Source organism: Sorex araneus, chromosome 11 (assembly GCF_027595985.1).
Source record: "Sorex araneus isolate mSorAra2 chromosome 11, mSorAra2.pri, whole genome shotgun sequence".
Lineage (NCBI taxonomy): Eukaryota > Metazoa > Chordata > Mammalia > Eulipotyphla > Soricidae > Sorex > Sorex araneus.
Genome location: NC_073312.1, coordinates 11,211,760 through 11,229,870, shown reverse-complemented (window position 1 = coordinate 11,229,870; position 18,111 = coordinate 11,211,760). Strand labels below are relative to the sequence as shown.

Here is an 18,111-nt window from a genome sequence, read left to right as displayed (position 1 = left end):
GAGTTGGATTAAACAAAATAATTTCAATATCAAGGGATAATGCACAGGAGATGAGAGACCCCTCAAAGCCAGCTCTGGTGAAAAAAGTGGTTGCCCCTTCCCTGGAGGGAGGAAGAGAAAAGAGAGATAATTAGAAGGCCTCGAAGGCCCCGAATTTCAGGTTTCTGAAACCATTATTTCGACTCTCTGAGGACCATCAGCTATTTCAGCATCTAAGAAAAAAAAAAAAAAGGGCACATCAGCAATGTCTGATTGCTCCAAGACCACAGCAGAGCAAGGCAGGGCATCCTGTGATTTGGGGCTAGAGTTTCAGTTTTCCCCCATCCCATCTCAGAAGTGTCTTCATCTAAAGCTATAAAAAAAAGTCCACCAGATTAAAGTATGCTCTGCACGCCCATATGAAAATGCTCAGTTCTGCAGTTATGATGGAAGATGGAGTGAGGAGAGTTTGGGAGCTGGAGTTTTCAGTGCTGTGACAGCCCAGCCCCTCCCCTGGGTCACCAGCTGTCCTGACACTGATGGCCCGCTGTTCCCAGTGACCAGGGGCAGACTTCTAGCTCTTGGTGTGTGTGTGTGTGTGTGTGTGTGTGTGTGTGTGTGTGTGTGTGTGTGTGTGTGTGTGTGTGTGGTGGCTTTGGAGGGGAGGGTCACCACACCTAGTGAAGCTCAGGGGTCTCTCCTGACTTTGCTCAGGAGCGACCCCTGACCGCTGGTGGTTCTGGGGAATTGCCTCCTATATTGTCTCTCTGGCCCCAGCCCTTTAGCTTTTTGCCCGGGGGCTGGGCAAAGGCGGGTGGGGGGGGGGGAAGAGAGAGAGCACTGAGTTAGGCCACACCCATTGGTACTCCCCAGGGCTTACTCCTGGCTCTATGCTCAGGGATCACTCCTGGTTGGCTCAGGGAACCATATCTGGTGCTGGACCCACTGTTCTCTCTGTCCTGCCTTCTCTCTAATAGGCCCACAGTGCAGGTCCCCTGGACTTTCCAGTTCTGCCTCCCCCAAGACGCTGGTCTTCAGATCGCTGCGACACGTAGCCATCATCGTGCACGTTCGAAGTCTGTTGCTGAAGGAACACAGCTGTCTGCAGACCTCACTGATGTCGGCGTCAGTGGTCCCTGTCCACATCTGACGCCTGGCTGGCACCTGATGGCAAGCAGAATTGCATGGGCACACCCAACTGGCCACACTGACACTTCAGGGACCCAGACTGAGGCTGGGGTATCTCCCTGCCCCATAGCTGGAAGCCATGGTGTACACAGGACCTCAAACTTGTAGGTGTATAAAAGTCTGCTGGACCATTAGAGAGAGCTTGAGACTGCAAAGGGCATCAAAGGGAGATTCTGCTGATCTGAAAGTGGGGAGGGGGATCCCCAAGACCCTACGTTCTTCAGTTGCTGAGGGCAGAGTTCCAGCTTCAATCTTGAGTGATTCCTTCACTCAAGATCCTGAGTAGTCATTGGGGCTGGGGAGGCAGAGGGGAGACTGGCGTTTGGGCGCGGAACTTCCTGGAACCTCAGGCCTCTGAAATCCCATCCCTCAATGCTGATTCCCATGAAGAGCCCCCACCTTCGGGTCCTGAGCCGGCCGCTCACCTCTGGAAGTATGGGTGTCACTCTCAGCAGTATGTAGGGCTCACACTTGGCAGTATGTGAGTCACTCTCAGCCACCGGGGGTAAATGGCAGTTTCCATCTCTCAGCGGGGCACTGGGGGCAGATTTAAAGTGCTCTGATTCTAGTACCTTCCTCTCTGACTCTTTCCCACGGGTCCCCATCGGGAACTGTACATGCCTTGCACACGGACAGCTCACCCTCAAGGGCTGGCAAGAGAATGAACCAGGCCAGAGTCATTCCTGCCAGTCGACCCAGGGGGAAGCAACTCAGATGAGCCCCTGCCCAGGCCCGAGAACCTTCTCTGGACCATGGTTTCTGCTAGCTGAGTTGGAGGGAGGGCAGGGAGCTTCGGGAGGAGAAAGGGGCTGAGGCATCAGTGCTTTCTACAGAACCCCAAAGGGTCAGAAGGCCTGGGCTTGGAGGAAGAGAAAAAAAACAAGAGAGCAAACCTCCAATAGATGCTGGTGCTGAGCTTGGCAGCTGCCTTGGAGCAAAAATAAACTCCCCATGGCAGTGGGACAAGAAGCTGATATTGGCACCTGCTGGAGGCTGGCAGCCCAGGTCGCAGCTGCGCTGGTCAAATGAATCCCGAGACCCGAGGGGCCGAGCCTTCGGTGGCTGGCGGCAGGCTCTCCTCTCCGCAGGCAGCTGATTGAAACCGGGTTTGTGCGCCTTCTCCACCCCCAGGGCTGGGCCTCGGAACGATCAGAGGTGCAGGTGGTGCTGAATGAGCCCGTGCTGCCTCCGGAAGGAGGAGCTCGTCCGAGGGATGCTGGCGACAAGACAATCCCCGGACTCCAGAGAGGGCTCAGGGCAGGGTGTGAGGGAGCAATTGCCCCCCTGGGGTCCAGCAGCTTCTTCAGCTCATCTGGCAACTAGGGCAGACTTTGCTTCTTCCAAATGTCAGGGTTAGAGGTGAAGGATGCCTCGGGTGGCACAAGAATGAACTTGGCCACGTCTAAATTTCCTTGGGTAGGGTGTAAAATTGCTGGGGAGGGACCCCGTGAGGGACTTAACTGGAAAAGAAGAGCGCAGCTGAGGGACTCTGTAATCCAGATGGAAGAAAAGGGAATCGCTCCGTTTCCTCTAGGATGAGAGATCTCGGGATGAAGGCCGTGGCCAAGGCCCGAGATGTAAAGCCTCTGCCGTGAGAACAGCTTCAGGAGTCTCATCATCATGAATTCCCGACAAAAGACTTAAAAGAAAGGGTGACTTGGAAACAAATCTGTGTCAAAGGCAACAGGCAGCCCATCTGAGAAAACAGACTCTCGCCCATCTAACCATCAAACCCAGTTGGTTTACTGTCATTGTTGTGGCCATCTGTTGGTGCTCAGGGGTTACTCCTGGTAACTTCTGGGGTCACTCCCAGTTACTCCTGGTAATTTTAGGGGTCACTCCCCGTGGTGCTTGGAGAATCTCTACACGAGCACTAGCCTTCTGTGTGATCTTGCCTTCTCCCTTCCCCCCCATTTCATCATTTCGGGATTTGTACAAAGAGACTCCTGCCTCTTTCACCCAGACAGGGGCTCTGGACCACTTCCTACACAGTCATTCCCGTCTGATTCAAGGTTATAGGCTAAGACACAGTTTCCATACGCATCGCTAAGGAACTTGTTGGTACATGTGGCCCAGTCACCTGAAATCTGTGACCCCTTTTGGCACTGAAATTAAGTCGTCTCGCCCAAAGTCCTGGAACTCAGGGTGACCATTTCTGCTGCCTTACCCATGGCCTCGCAATCACTAATTCCCTCCCATCGATTATACTTGCTTTCCTATCTTTCTTGCCAAGCTGGATCTCAGCTGAACACATTTGCTTCATCGAGGGGCACCCACAACAGAATCACGGGGGTCTGAATCCAGGGGAGGAGGGCGAGCAGAGAAGGAAGAGAATTAGAAAATGTGACTTCACTGAAGCAGCCCCTTTTTTTTTTTTGGCCCACAGTTTATTGACTCAGTAAGTTGTACATGTCTGACTACACGAATGAAAACTTATTTTCCAAGAGACAGCTCCTCTGTGGCCATTACTTGCTAAATAGTAACAACAGAAAGTCATGTATGCTGGAATCTAAGAAAAGAACTGGCTGATTACATAAACTCCCACCGCTCATACATCTCTTTTTTTTTCCCAAGCACTTTACAGCAACTCGAAAATGCGCTGTCGGCAGTCCCGCCTTCTCTGTGCAGCAGATGGGGTGCTCGGGAGTGTCTCATTTCGATCTCAAAGAGGCAGGTGGGAAATGGGAAGCAGCTGGAGACGACTGGACCACGCTCAGAACCTTTGCACGAGGCTCAAATGCAGACCAAAAGGCCGAGCCAAGCCGAGCCCTCTGATGGGCTACAAAACACGGCTTCCCCCACGCCTGCCCGGTGGGTAAAGAATTAAAGAATTCCTTGGAAAACAGACATCACATTTGGGATCCAGTCTGCTAGTCTTCATGAAAAATAACCTGCTGTTTTATATTGTATTACCTATAAACATAATCTGTGTTATATTTGCAACTTACACCTTTTTTGTTTTCCTACTAGAGACTTGAAAAGCAGCTCGCTATGAAACTCAGGGGACATCCCGAGTTCTCTCTCATAATCGTGCCCTTCTTCCTTTGCGTGCTCCATTAAAAAGAGTCTCAAGCACAAACTGGGTAAAGATATTCGACATCGAAGTGGGATGCATGTGCTTCTGATCCATTTGGCAAGATTGCCCTTTACTCCCCTCCAGGATGAGCAGAGCATGGCTAGGCTTGATCTGGGAATCATGTCTCCATGGACATCAATTACTATTTTGGTTCGGTCCAAATTGATAACAGTGATACACTCTCTGCAAGAGTCCAAGCCTCGGCAGTGTTGCCTTATAGGAATTTTTAAAAACTGGGGGCCACATCTAGCAGTGCTCAGGACTTACTCCTGGGTATATGCTCAGGAACCTCTCCTAGCATGCTCAAGGGACCATATGTGTGCCAAAGATTGAACCCGGGTCTGTACATGCAAAGCAAGTGCCTTGGCTGCCGTCCTATCTCTCCGCCCCCTCGGGCACACTTAATGCAGAGACCAAAGAACAGCATGTGATGAATAATATTTTGCTTTCAGCCAGGACAACTTAAGTCACTTGCTGCAACTAGTTCTGGGGCAACCAGTGGTGTTCCTGGACCTACCACATTTAACAGCAAATGACAGAGACCATGGCTGCTATCGTTTTGTACAAATCTCTTGAACACGCTGTCACAAACATCCATCCCCCCTGTTTATTTAATCAGCAAGTGATTTTCAAATTGAATATTTGGTAGCTCTAATGCATATGCTCCTAGACCTGAAGAAAAACGAGCTTGGTGACAGATGAGACTTTTCAGAATTTAATTTATGAGGTGCACACCCAACGCCCATCTATGAAAACTCCCCTTGTTAGCTGTGATAACTCCTGATTCCTCTGTGGTCATCTGAAGCTAATTAGCCGCACAAAGGATCGATAGCTTTCACAGTAGATCACACAGGACGAGATCTGTGCACACTCGCCCATGTAGATACAGAGAGATACGTTAATTAAAACAAACCACGCTCAGTAAGAGATAGGTTCTTATAGATGACTGGAATGCCGAACATTTTTTTGACACTTTAATGTGTTTATTCAAAGTAAGAGTCTTTATGAAACCTTCCACTAATCAAATTGGTTTGATGCATTTCCCTTGAAAACATTTTAAAGTGAAAAAAGTCAGTGCTTAGTAGTATACATTTATGTTTATTAACATTTGGGTATAAATGTATTTCAAACACCGAGAGAGCTAAAAGACTATGCCTTTATCTTGAATAGATTTTTTTTTCCCATCCCAGGAATCTGATTAACTCGTACAAGGCTAACATCAGCGGGCAAAGAGGATCACAATGAAACGGGCTTCCCCCACCCCGCACACACACACACCCCTCCCTGCTGTGGACGCATGCCACGCTCTCTACATGCCACTGAGGCTGGGCCCACGTGTCCACGCTCACGCTCAGGTGGCAACGTGGCACCTCCTGCTCCATCTTCCTCCATTCAGAATTGAGCCTCTCCAACCGGACTTCTGAAGTGCACTTGAGGGTGAACTGGCTTCAGGAAGAGGCCGGCCGGTGGCATGTGGCTCATGAGCTCCAGGCCTGGTATCCAGAGTTCTTCTCTGGGGTGTCTGTGCCAACCAACTCCTCTCACACCCCTCGGAGTTCCCCCCGTCGTGGTACACACACTTGTTCTTCCTTTTCACAAACTCAGTCTTGCTCGCTCAGGAAGGTGACAGCACACGAGGCCTGATGACCCACAGACCAAACCACTCCCTGTCAGGACCAGGCCGTCCCAGTTCTAGGAGCCAGAACTTGGGGAAACTGCTGTGCCCCCCCCCCATATGGATCTGCTTGAGAACGGAGGGCAGCGGGTGCCACCCGGTGCCCTTCAGAGCTGCCTTGTCGGGTCACATAAAAAGCCGGGCTCTGGCTCAAGCCCATGGGCAAGCGGGCCATCAAACGTGGCAGAACGCTGACAAGGGGCCGAGTCTCCAAGCAGGGCTGCAGGCCGGCGTTTCAGAGATGATGAAAGAGCCCGCGTGACTGCTCTATTTTCCTCCTGCCTGTCCACAGAGGCAGAGCTTTCTGCTAAAGCATGAGGCTCCTCGCAGTCTGCGTTTAGAAAGCTGGAGTCACGAAGTTGATATCGGAGCTAACACTACTTAGGAGAGGAAAACAAGCTCCATGGAGATTGTCTTAAACCATTAGTTCGAGGGGAAAAAAAAAATGAAGACAGCATCCTTACTTTGGAAATACAGAAAGCCAAATCACTGAAATCACTGAGCAAACTTTTTTTTTTTTCTCTACCTCTAACCTTGTGAGTGGAAAGCATATCAGAGTGAAACTTCAGCTATGTGTGACTTCTTCATTTCAAGGGCTTCTCACTCCGTAAGGCTGGGAGGGTGGGAGTGGGGGTCCCTCCCAGGGTCCTCACCCTCTCTGCTGACTAAGACAGAAGCTACATGGGGATGGATTGGGTGTTTTTGGTAGGAGAGCACAAAGCTTCTCCCCACACATGAACGTTAGCATAGAGAGGCCCACGATGCTCGGAAAGAGCTCCGTCCGGGATGTGCCTACGTTCTGGATGAGAATCTTCATCTGGTGACAGGAAAGCCTGCCATCCCTCTAAGGTTGCAGAAATGAAAGCGACTCCCTAAACTGTGGAAAATGCTTTTGAAATCCTACCTCCTCCTTGCTGCTAGTAGTCTGAGTTCAATGGTTAAAATCCTCCCCCTCCTCCTCATCCTCATGAAAAAACATGGCTCCATTTGCTTTACAACTAAATTAATAGACTGTCCCCTTTTAACTCAGCCTGCCCCAAAGCCATTCGAGTTTGGAATGTAGCAGCACTGAGTATCCTGTAGAAGCCCCAAGGATCACAAAGAAGCTTTCTTGAAAAAAAAAATAAAAAGAAAGAAAAGAAAAGGAAAAAAAACAACAACATAAGTTCCTCCAGTCAGATAAAAGTGTTTGAGCAGTGTCTCAACTGAGCTCCTAAAACTGGAATTTCAGATATACAAGAGGACAGGAAACATCATTTGTGTGGGGGGGTTATTTTTTTTTTTTGTCTTTTGTCTTTTTACATGTCCATACTTGTATTCTTTCGATGCAGCTACGATGTTTCAGCCAAAGATAAAGATAAGAGGGTGGACAGGGCAGTGACCACCAGAACCAGCAGTGGGCCCAGAGTGCAGCGTGGAAGGGCGGCCATTGATTTTGTGGTTATGTGGCTGGAAGCCCCAGCAAGACCGTTCTTCTCAAACTCCCGCTGAAAGAAAGAAGGTTTTCATTATCATTCGCTGTGGGCACTCATTATGGCAGGAAGTGTTTAACCACACTCCCTGGTGTTCCCATTCGCACCTCCAGATCGCCCCAGAACTCCCAAAGCTAACCCAAGATTTTTACCACTGAGGTTTCAACTCACTGACTGGCGATTTCCTGGGGAGACTGAATCTGACTGACAACTATGCGGTTCTGATACATTGGTGCCCCCTCCCCTCATAATTTTTGTTCCTCCGTGATGGATCATTAAAATCCATCTGGGGGACTGATTGTCCTGGTCATTCTTCACCCCAGTCTCCAGGTTCCTCAAGAGTTGTGCCAAATGGAACCCTTCTTGTGGGCATCTCCGATCAAGGGAGGACAGTGGCTCCATGCTGGAAGAATCCTTCCAGGAAAACTACCCAGGCTATTTTCAATGCATGCATATGAGGGGTCACATGGTGCCCCCTGAGACACGCAGCAAAGGCAATAGCCTCTGGCCAACAGCAGCCAGGTCAGCTCAGGATTTTATCTGCTTTGCTTTGTTTTGTTGTCACACCTGGTGTTCAGGGCTTACTCCTGGTGGGCTCGGGGAAACCACTTGGCATGCTGAGGATCAAACTCTGACAAGTTGTGTGCAGGGCAAGCGCCCTACCTACTGTTCTCAAGCTCCAGCCCTTCAACTCCTCAACTCTAGATTTTAGAGTCGACAGAGCCTGCCCTGCTGGTGGGTTTGCAAGCCCACAGCTGTCCTTGTGGGACCCAGGCCACACCCCACCATAAGGAGCCAGGATCACCCGGAATACAAACATCCAGCTCCTCCCCTGAAAGTCGGGGTGAGTCTGGTCTTCTGTGGAGCCTGGGAACATGAGCATTATCGGACTCTGATGAACAAAGCAGTGCTCCACCTTCTCCATGACCGACAGTTTTTCATGACTGGGGTCATTCTCAGACATTGGAAGGTGTTCATATCACAGTCAACTCCCAGAAGAGGCTTCTGGATCGCACACTTAGCTCTAACCTGGTGTCCTAAGATCTGCTGCTGACCACCCTTTGCCCGAGGCAGGGGTGGAGCTGGGGAGGCCTTACATGTTTCCTCTGGACCCGAGACATCCTCTCTCTGAGCTCTGTACATGACATTCCGCCCCAAGGACACAAGGCTCTGTCAATAAAAGTAAATGCAGAAAGACCCAGGAAGAAACACAACTTACATCAGCAAGACAGAGCTGGGGGTTGCCCGATATGTTGGATTTCAGTTTCTGTGCCTGGAGAGAGACAAAACACAAAATCACTCAGACAGTGCAGGGAGGAGGTATGTGATACGTGAGCCACCAATCAAGGGTCCCAGGGCAGGGCCATTGTCAGGAACCCGTGAGTCTCAAACTCTGAGCCCAGGGACCAGTTAGAAACTAGTTTTGATGAAGTATTTCATCCATTGCAGTGGTGATATGTTACTGTTTCAACACCCGACTTCAAAATTTGCCATCTGATAATGCATCTCTCTATTTAGACGGCCACATTTCAAAGACTCAACATTGGTTTTGTGGCTGGTCAGGACACCATAGGACTCGGTTACTTAAGAAAATACATAGTGTTCATCTGTATTTTAAGTGCGTTTCTATTTCCAAGCGCTGACCTGGGGGGAGATGTCTTGAAGGTGAGAGTGGCTACAATCCAAATTCCCACTGGGGCTCAGGGAGAGGAGCCCACTAGCCCACTAGCCTTGCGTGTGTGAAACCCTGTATTCCATCTCAGGCATATGCACGCAAATGCACAGGCACACACACACACACACACACACACACACACGCACGCACGCACGCACGCACATACACACGCACACACACACACATACTTTCCTATTTACTAGTGGGGGCAATTTGGGGGCCTAGATATGGGGCAGGGTCTTTTTCAGATGGGAATCCAGCAAGGTGAACATATTCCCCATCCAGCAATTAAAAAAATTTTTTTTTATTGAATCACCATGAGATACACCATTACAAAGCTGTTTATGATTGCGTTTCAGTCATACACTGTTCCAACACCCATCCCTCCACCACAGTACATTTCCCATCACAAATGTCCCCAGTTTACCTCCCACCACCTCCCAACTACCCCCCACCCGCCTCTATGGCAGGCACTTCTCCTCTCTCTCTCTCTCTCTCTCTCTCTCTCTCTCTCTCTCTCTCTCTCTCTCTCTCTCTCTCTCTCTCTCAGCATTGTGTCTGGGGCAGATGTCAGGGTTCTGAGATGCTAAGACTTCAGAAACGCCCTCTCACCAGCACCTGGAAAGAGGCCCAGCTCCACCAAGCTTTTGACCTGAGAAATTTACTCAAGAAAAGGTTCCGTCTCTCAAAGAACAAGCAAGGAATCTGCTCATGCTGTGCTGTCCTCATTCAATAAAGAAACGTAACTCAAGTGCAGAAGGAAAGTGACGAAGCTAAGGTCACATAGCCCTTTGCTCGGGGTCGAGGGACAGAGCAGGTCTTGAAAGCCTGGGAAGACAAGAGGCTCTGTCCGGCCTCCCAGCTCTTCTCCCAAGGTGATCCTGGCATGCTAGATGCCTCGTGTCCTTCTGGCCCCCGAATCCACAGCACGAACCGTGTCCATGATACCCCCAAGCCTCCAGCAGGAGTTTGACGGCTCTGAAAGACAAGAGTACTCAAGTGGCCAGAACAGGAGCCAAGGCCCCCAGGGCAGCCCTCTCTGTGCCACGGGGCACGGGCTGCCCTGTTGCTGCTGGAGAAAGATCCTGAGACTCACTGAAGACATGCCAGGTGGACGCAGTGGCACATGCACCCAAGGAGTCGCTGACCAGAATGCCAGTTGTGGGGAGGGGGCCTGCATAATCGTTCACTCTATTTGCATATGCCAGCTGTGAAGATGAACTAGAAACCTTTCAACAGGCATCCCCGTAATCAGCACCACGCACCCCCGGGCTGCTCAAAGGTCACAAAATGTTACGGGGATGAGGCTCAGAGGGGGCCGGCAAGAGGACTGGAGCCTGACTGGAAAGCCTCCTTTCATCCTATATTAATAGCAGGCCTGGCCCACTGCATTGTTACCGACAGAGAAGAATGTGTAGAACTTGACATATTTTATTTCTGCTCAGGCCTTGGAATTGTGCCCAGACACCCCAATGGCCCCAAAACATCACCTCGTGTCTTGTCCTTTCTAGGCCATCTCCTCCAAAACACACAAACCCTTGTCAGGCCTCCGTGTCCCTAAGATCCACTAAAAAGTGCCGAGATGCGCCTGAACTTCCTGTAGGGGACACAGTCCTGACTGCCAGCCGCTGCTCTGCTTCCAGTCATGGGAAAGCTGCACTGTGGTTCGGCACGTGTCTGGCCCCCAGAGTGCAGAGGGCTGCGAGGGCGCTTCCTGCCTTGTCCCACTGGCACTGGGTGGCATACTTTCCCCATGACACTCACAAGTTGCAGTGTTTGCTTCCTAGCATGTCTGACCCTGGGGCGCATTTCCTGTTCCCCACCATTAGAAAATAAATCACTATAAAGGCTTCCCCCAGTGGACTAGAAAACACTCTTCCCTTAATGCTCAGGAGGCCTGGTGGTGGTGGTGGTGGTGGTGGTGTGTGTGGTGTGACGGGGATTCACCAAGCAGTCTTGGCCAACGGGGTCAAGTGCTCAATGCCAGGGCTCAAGGATTGAGAGCAGTTATGGTGTCCAGATATCTGGGCCACTCTGGAGGTGCCTGGGGGCCTCCAAGATTGCACCTGGCAATGATACTGGAGACCAGGGCTTTCGACAGTGTGAACTGGGGTCGGCCAGATGCGGCACACACCTTAACTACTGTGCTAGCACAGGTCTTAAGGGGACTGTGGCCCTCTGGAGGAGGCATCTGACCTTCGGCAGTTATTGAGAGCTCGGCATTCTCAGGGTTGTCATACAATTAGGCACACATGCAACTTAAACCTCCACCAAATAGCCTGAACATTAAAAAAAAAAAAAACCCAAAAAACCTGGGGAGTGGCTCTAATCCTCTTTCCAGTCACGCTGCAAAATGCATCTGACCAGTTCCAAGTCTATGAAGCCTCTGGTCTCCTCTTTCTCACAGATACCTTGCTGGCATCTCTCTAAAGACAATGGCCATAGTTTCTGTGGCTGGTCATCTATTCTTGGACACTTGGCAGTGTCTATGGTGGAGAAAAGTGTTCAACCTTCAATCCTCTTCTTCAGGAAGAGGAAGGGGTGCTGAAAGGTGGTAAAGTGTCATGTATGAAACTTAAAAAGCGCCCCTTGTAGAGGCAGACTGGTAGGTGGGCAGCAAATGGAGGGAAGAGGGAGGAAGTGGGCACTGGTGAGGGAATCCCTGTTTAAACACTGTCTGCCTGAAACCCCCTCATGAATAACTATAATTTCACAGAGACTAAATTTAAAGGAAAGGGGAGATGGTAATGCTCACTGTCTGCCCTTCCCTGCCTGAGGAGCTCACCCAGGTCTTCACTGAAGTCGGAAACAGCTGCCCAAACTTCTCTTGCCTTCCAGGGTAGGCTGGTGGGTTTAAAGCATCGGCTACAGAGCAAAAGTAGCACCGCTGAAGCAGGCTCCTATAACAACCCCAAGAAAATGCTTCTTTTCCCGTTTCCTGCCTGCCAAGGCTGCAGGAGCACGCAGAGCTCCGAAGCTTAGCAGTCCGAGCACACAGGTACGGTTTGCACACTCTGCCTGCCTGTGGTATTAATTCAGCCTCCTCCACAGGGGGGCTGGGGACTATGGGAAGCCCCCAGGACTACAAAGGCAAGGCAGAGAGGACCCAGAATTTCACCTGAGTCCAGAAAAACACCGTCAGAGCTGATGAGAAGGCCAAGGGCAAGTGTTCCCATAATTGGAATGGCAAATAGCAGCAGAGTAACAGAATCCAAGAACTACAGACATGAGAGCTCTTGAAATCCCCTGCAAACCAGGGGCATCTATTATGGACGGAGTCAACTCTAGGCGGTTGCACTGGCTGTCCAGGGAGTGGGAGGATCCCCAAGCTGCCAGAGAAGGGGCGTGGCCAGGGATTCGAGCCTGGGTCTGACTAGCTGCTTGCATGTTGATAAGTCCTATGTCTTGTCTGAACCCCCTCCAGGGACCCCTGCACAGCCGACCCTCTGCTTAACCCAATGCACTAAGCACATCTCGTTTTTCCAGCCCATTTCAGAACCTGGGCAGCCTGTTATTTCCACATTTTTTAAGGCTTTTAGCCTGAGAATTTTAAAAAATACATCAGGCAGCTATCAATGTCTTGCTAGTCAGGTATGGTAAATGCAAACAGATGAAATTATAGGGCGTCCCTACTTTCAATTACTTCAAAGAGGGTATGCAGGCTGGAAGCGTTGTTCCAGGTGATGAACATTGGGGAGGAACAGGGAAGAGGAGGGTGATTCTGAGATCTTGTAAGAGACACTGCGAGAGAACCTTTAAACTGCTAAAACCAGAGGTCCAGCACTGTTAGAGTTGCCACCGAAATGGGAAACCCGATGGATTAACCTGACATGCTTAGATGCAGCACAGAGCTTGGTCAGCCTGGACCCACCTAGAAACCCAAGAAAGACAGGAGAGAAGAACCAATCCAATTTTCCTAAAAGTGCATTTTGAACACCATTACAGAGCCAACTGAGAAATAAAGGACTTCATCTCTTTTTGAAAGAAATTTGTATATGACTAATTAGGAGAACCTTGCTGACTTTTTTGCTGCTTGGGTTGTAAGAAGTCCCAAACACAGTTCCCAGGGGTTTTCATCTCGAGAATCGGGAGAGAGGGTGAGGGATGCCTGTCGCTCAGTCTGGACCCTTGCTGTCATTCTAGAAAACCAGGGGACCCATGCTTGGGCCACTTCATTAGCCTTGTCCCTCCAGCAGCTGTTATAAAACTGTCACTGGCGGCAATTGGCAAGTCCAGGCACGCTGGATAATAGAATTTCCAGGCCACTGTCTTTGCAGGGCCAGACCTCGCCAGTCTTTGGCACCAGAGGGTTAATAAATGCATTAGATGCCGTTAACCTCCTTTACCTGGAGTCAGGATGAGGACTCTCTTGCTCACTCCCCCGTGATTAGCCTTTGGAGAGCTCATGGCTTGCCTGGGCACAAGCGCACACACCATTGACAGCTCACAGTGGAGCCCAGTCACCCTGCACTGCGCGTGTGCACGGGAGAGTCCTGCCCATAGCAGGGGCCGGGGGATGTGGGGACTAGGCACACACGCTCTGTCCGTGAACTTGGACAACTTAGAAGTCCAGCCTCCACTGCCCCGGGACTCAGTTTCTGTCGAGAAGTCAGTGTTTCATCTCAGGCTTTTAGGCAGCTGTCAGCCAGCAGGGCATGGAACATTTCTCTACTCTTCTTCCCGCAGAAGAAACGCCGGTTTCTGCTCTACCTCCAGAAAATTAAACCAGAGGAAGCTGCCCAATTCAATAGCAACAGACTGTCCAGGCTGCAGCCAAATGGTCATAATTAATGATGCTTCTGGTTCTTTTCTCCCTGCTTTACTGATTAGAGAGATTTGCTATATTAGGAACCTGTTTGCTTAATGACAGAATACAAGCAATAAACAGAGAAATACACAGACTGTAAAATGCAATCAACTTTGCTCTCCAGCACTAAGTACCTCGCGGCATCTATCACACTTGTCAATACCAGTTTATTAGCATATGGGCCGCTTCTGCAGCATAAATCGGACCTTCGCTGGGGCACAGCATTGCGTGAGTGCTCTCCGCAAGATCCATAACTCAAAGCCATTGCTCATTTTGATCTGCACCTTTTACATGTTCTTGCAACAAAACAGGGGAAGGAGGGTATGTATCTAACTCCAAAGGATAAATGACCTAAGGGGTCTGCTCTGGAGTTTGCATTTTTCATATTGCAACTTAAATACACCCTATTATGCATCATATACCTGACATACGATAGCGATAGCACAGTGGGTAGGGCGTTTGCCTTGCACACGGCTGACCTGGGTTCAATTCCTCCCTCCCTCTCAGAGAGCCCGGCAAGCTACCGAGAGTACCCCGCCCTCACGGCAGAGCCTGGCAAGCTACCCGTGATGTATTCAATATGTCAAAACCAGTAACAACAAGTCTCACAATGGAGATGTTACTGGTGCCCGCTCGAGTGAATCGATGAACAATGGGACGACAGTGCTATGGTGCTACCTGACATACAGGCATCTATACCTGAGTTTAAGGATGGCACTTACTTCCTAACAACTTGATTGTGGACTTGATCCATAGACTTGCCCGGTAATTTCTGCACAATAAAAAAACAAAGAAGCTGCCTGGTAGTAAATCCAGGTGGAGGAATGGTGGTCTGCACAGGACTTGGTGATCTTATTACTCTTTTCAGCTTTTTTTTTTTTTAAGTTTTCCCATTGGACTGTGGACAGGCTGGGAAGGTTTTATTGCTAGTCTGGTTCCAAGCAGTTGGCTAGTCCTTCTAAAAATCCCTGCCACTGTCTATTTCGAAACTCACCTTTCCTGGTGATTTGCTTTTCCTCCCAACCTGGTAACAACTGCTTGCAGCCACTGAGCTGAATAATGCGCAGTAAAGTCAGCTGCGTAAAACAAGTGGACACATAAATAAGGCAGCTGAGCGCCCCAGGACCTGTATGTCTGTCATTCAGGGTCTATGCCCAATGGGGAAGGAACTCTTTTCCTCCAGGTTAATTTCCACAAGTCTCTTGGACCCTGGCACAAGACACAGAAAGAGAGAGAGGAGAAGTGAGAGGAGGAGGGTGAGAATAGGCGAATATCCTTCCGAGAAAGGGGAGGTGAGAAGCTGGTGTGTGTGTGGCGGGGGGGTTGCTCCTCTTTATAACATCTCTTCTCTTTGCACGCCCTCAAAGTTGTGTCTACACACTGCCTGAAATGCAGTCAAACACTTTCAGCGTCTCCAACCAAGGCCTTATAAAAATATTCCAGTGAGCACAGAGTTAGCAAGACTCACTGGTGCTCGCTGGCAGAGCTGGTCATGAGATGGGGTGGGAAAGGCTGGAACCCAGAACCGTATCTGTACCCCGAGGAGGCACAGGCAAAGCCCCTGGTGGTCTGTGAGATGAGACCTCCAACAGGTCAAGTGCAGAAAAAAAAAAAAGATGGGATGGGGTGGGTAGATGCACACGCCAGAACCTTGAACTTAATGTGGATTTATATTATAGAGCCCAGAAAATCATGGAGCACTTCACTGTGCTCCCAAACTTAACTGTGTCATTTAGCCTGGCCTCAGGGCTAGGCGTAGCCTGGAAACTCTCTTGGCTGGCGGGACTAGGGAGGAGCAGGGCTCACAGGGCAGTTGAGAATTCGTGTTAAAAGATATGCATCATCGGGGCTGCAGCGACAGTACAGGAGGTGGGGCGTTTGCCTTGCACACAGCATCCCCTATAGCATCCCAGCACTGCCAGGAGTAATTTCTGAATGTAAAGCCAGGAGTAATCCCTGAGCATCACCGGGCGTGGCTCCAAAACCAAAACCAAACAGAAAAAGGTATGAATCATCAATTTGCTGACAAATTACTCATCTATCTCAAATCCTTTCCCCCTCAATTTCAAGCTCTAATTTTTTTTTTTTACAAAAAAAAATTGTAACAACCCGTAGATGGTAAAACTACTTAAGGACACTCGAAAAGGTCGCAATGATTCTGGTTTTATTTTATGGTTTAGGGTCCAAACGTAGATGTGCTCAGAATAAAATGGCACAAAAGGTTCAAGTACAAGCTCACCTGATTCTTTGAAGCTGCCTCTCAGCTGGGGCAAGCAGAGGCCCGCTGGGCACATTTGCTGATTACAGGGGAGTGGAGAGCTGGTCAGGTGGGTTAAATGTCAGTCCACTAAGAGAGATTTTACTATGATTTAGCACCAGCCTCTAGTACTGGCCTGATTGATACATAAGATTAAAAAAAAAAAAAGCACAAGTGAGCAGGTCTCAGACCTGGCTTTCCAAGCATCAGCTAGAATGATTATCATTCCAGGTCCTCATGAAGTTGTGACCCTCCAACTGAGACTTGGGCTAGAAGTTCTTTCAAACTCCAAGTTGCAATTAATGACCTAGCAGCCCCTCTGTGGTCCCTATGCTGGGTTGGGCAGTGTTGGGAAAGCGTCAAACACAAGCTCATTTGGCTTGGGAATGTGCTGTAGTGGGGATAAAAATTTAAGCCAGGGCTTAAAATTAAATTCCTAGTGTTTAAAAAATGAATTCTCTGTATGCAAATCATAATGCCCAAAAGGAGAGGGGGGAGAGGAAGAGAAGGTGGAGGAAGAGAGGAGGAGGAGGAGGAAGAGAGGAGGAGGAGGAGGAGGAGGAGGAGGAGAACGAGAAAGAGAAGAAGAAGGAGGAGAAGGAGAAGGAGAAGAAGGAGGAGAAGGAGAAGAAGGAGGAGGAGAAGGAGAAGGAGAAGAAGGAGGAGGAGGAGAAGGAGAAGAAGAAGAAGAAGAAGAAGAAGAAGAAGAAGAAGAAGAAGAAGAAGAAGAAGAAGAAGAAGAAGAAGAAGAAGAAGAAGAAGAAGAAGAAGAAAGGAGAAGGAGGAGTGGGAAAAGGAGGAAGAGGGAGAAGAGGAGGAGGAGGAGGGGGAAGGAGGAGATGGAAGAAGAAGGGAGTAGGAGAAAGAGGAGGAGGAGCTGGAGGATTTGGAGGAGAGGGAGGAGTTGGAGAGGAAGAAGAAAAGTGCCTGCCATAAAGGCAGAATTGGGGGTGGGGTGGCCGGAGGGAAACTGGGGACATTGCTGGTGGAAATGTACACTGGTGGAGGGGTAGATGCTGGAAGATTGTATGACTGAAACCCAATCATGAACAGTTTGGGTATCTCACAGTGATTAAAAGAAAGAAAAAGAAAGGGAAGGAGGGAGGAAGGGAAGGAAGGAAGGAAGGAGAGGAAGGAAGGAAGGAAGGAAGGAAGGAAGGAAGGAAGGAAGGAAGGAAGGAAGGAAGGAAGGAAAGAGAGGAAGGAAGGAAGGAAGGAGAGGAAGGAAGGAAGGAAGGAAGGAAGGAAGGAAGGAAGGAAGGAAGGAAGGAAGGAAGGAAGGAAGGAAGGAAGGAAGGAGAGGAAGGAAGGAAGGAGAGGAAGGAAGGAAGGAAAGAAGGAAGGAAGGAAGGAAGGAAGGAGAGGAAGGAAGGAAGGAAGGAAGGAAGGAAGGAAGGAAGGAAGGAAGGAAGGAAGGAAGGAGAGGAAGGAAGGAAGGAAGGAAGGAAGGAAGGAAGGAAGGAAGGAAGGAAGGAAGGAAGGAAGGAAGGAAGGAAGGAAGGAAGGAAGGAAGGAAGGAAGGACAGGAGGGCCCAGAGAGATGGTTGAGAGCAGGCAGGGCACTTTTTTGCAGCCAACCTTGCTTGCAGCCAACCCCAGTTCAGGCCCTAATAGCCCCTAAGGTCTCCTGAGCCTCTCAGGCGATCCTTTCGCACAGAGCCAGAAGTAAGCCCAGAGCACTGGCAGGTGCGGCCCAGTATCTCCCCGCCACATGGATGCCAGGAAGGAGAGAGATCCTGGAGGAGACAAGACAGTCCTCTCGCTGGGCCTCGCTGGCCCGTCAGTCTGCCACACACCACACAGGGACCCTGCAGCCCTGGCTGGGAATCCGAGGGGAGTGGCAGGACGGCATGGCCAGGGGTGAGCAGAACCTTCCGGCACACGGCACACGGAGCTCTCCCTGCCCTCCGCCACTCTCAGACTCCTCTGACATTCAGGCTGGGGCCGACCCAGGTGACAGATCCCGGAACTGTCCTTCTCTT

General features: G+C 50.0%; 1 protein-coding gene across 4 annotated transcripts in view; it reads right to left on the bottom strand.

Moving 5' to 3' along the window:
* Window positions 1–4,803: 4,803 nt before the first annotated feature.
* The window catches only part of GFRA1 (GDNF family receptor alpha 1), a 228,461-nt gene continuing 215,153 nt past the window's right edge, over window positions 4,804–18,111 (bottom strand). For 3 of the 4 annotated variants that reach the window (XM_055119503.1, XM_055119502.1, XM_055119501.1), the window contains exons 10-11: window positions 8,610–8,663; window positions 4,808–7,405 (exon numbers count right to left, since the gene is read on the bottom strand). In XM_055119503.1, coding sequence (XP_054975478.1) covers window positions 7,250–7,405; window positions 8,610–8,663 — 210 coding nt within the window. In that variant the 3' untranslated portion in view covers window positions 4,808–7,249. Of the gene's footprint in view, window positions 7,406–8,609; window positions 8,664–18,111 lie in introns of all 4 variants that reach the window. The other variant, XM_055119504.1, reaches the window with a different exon arrangement.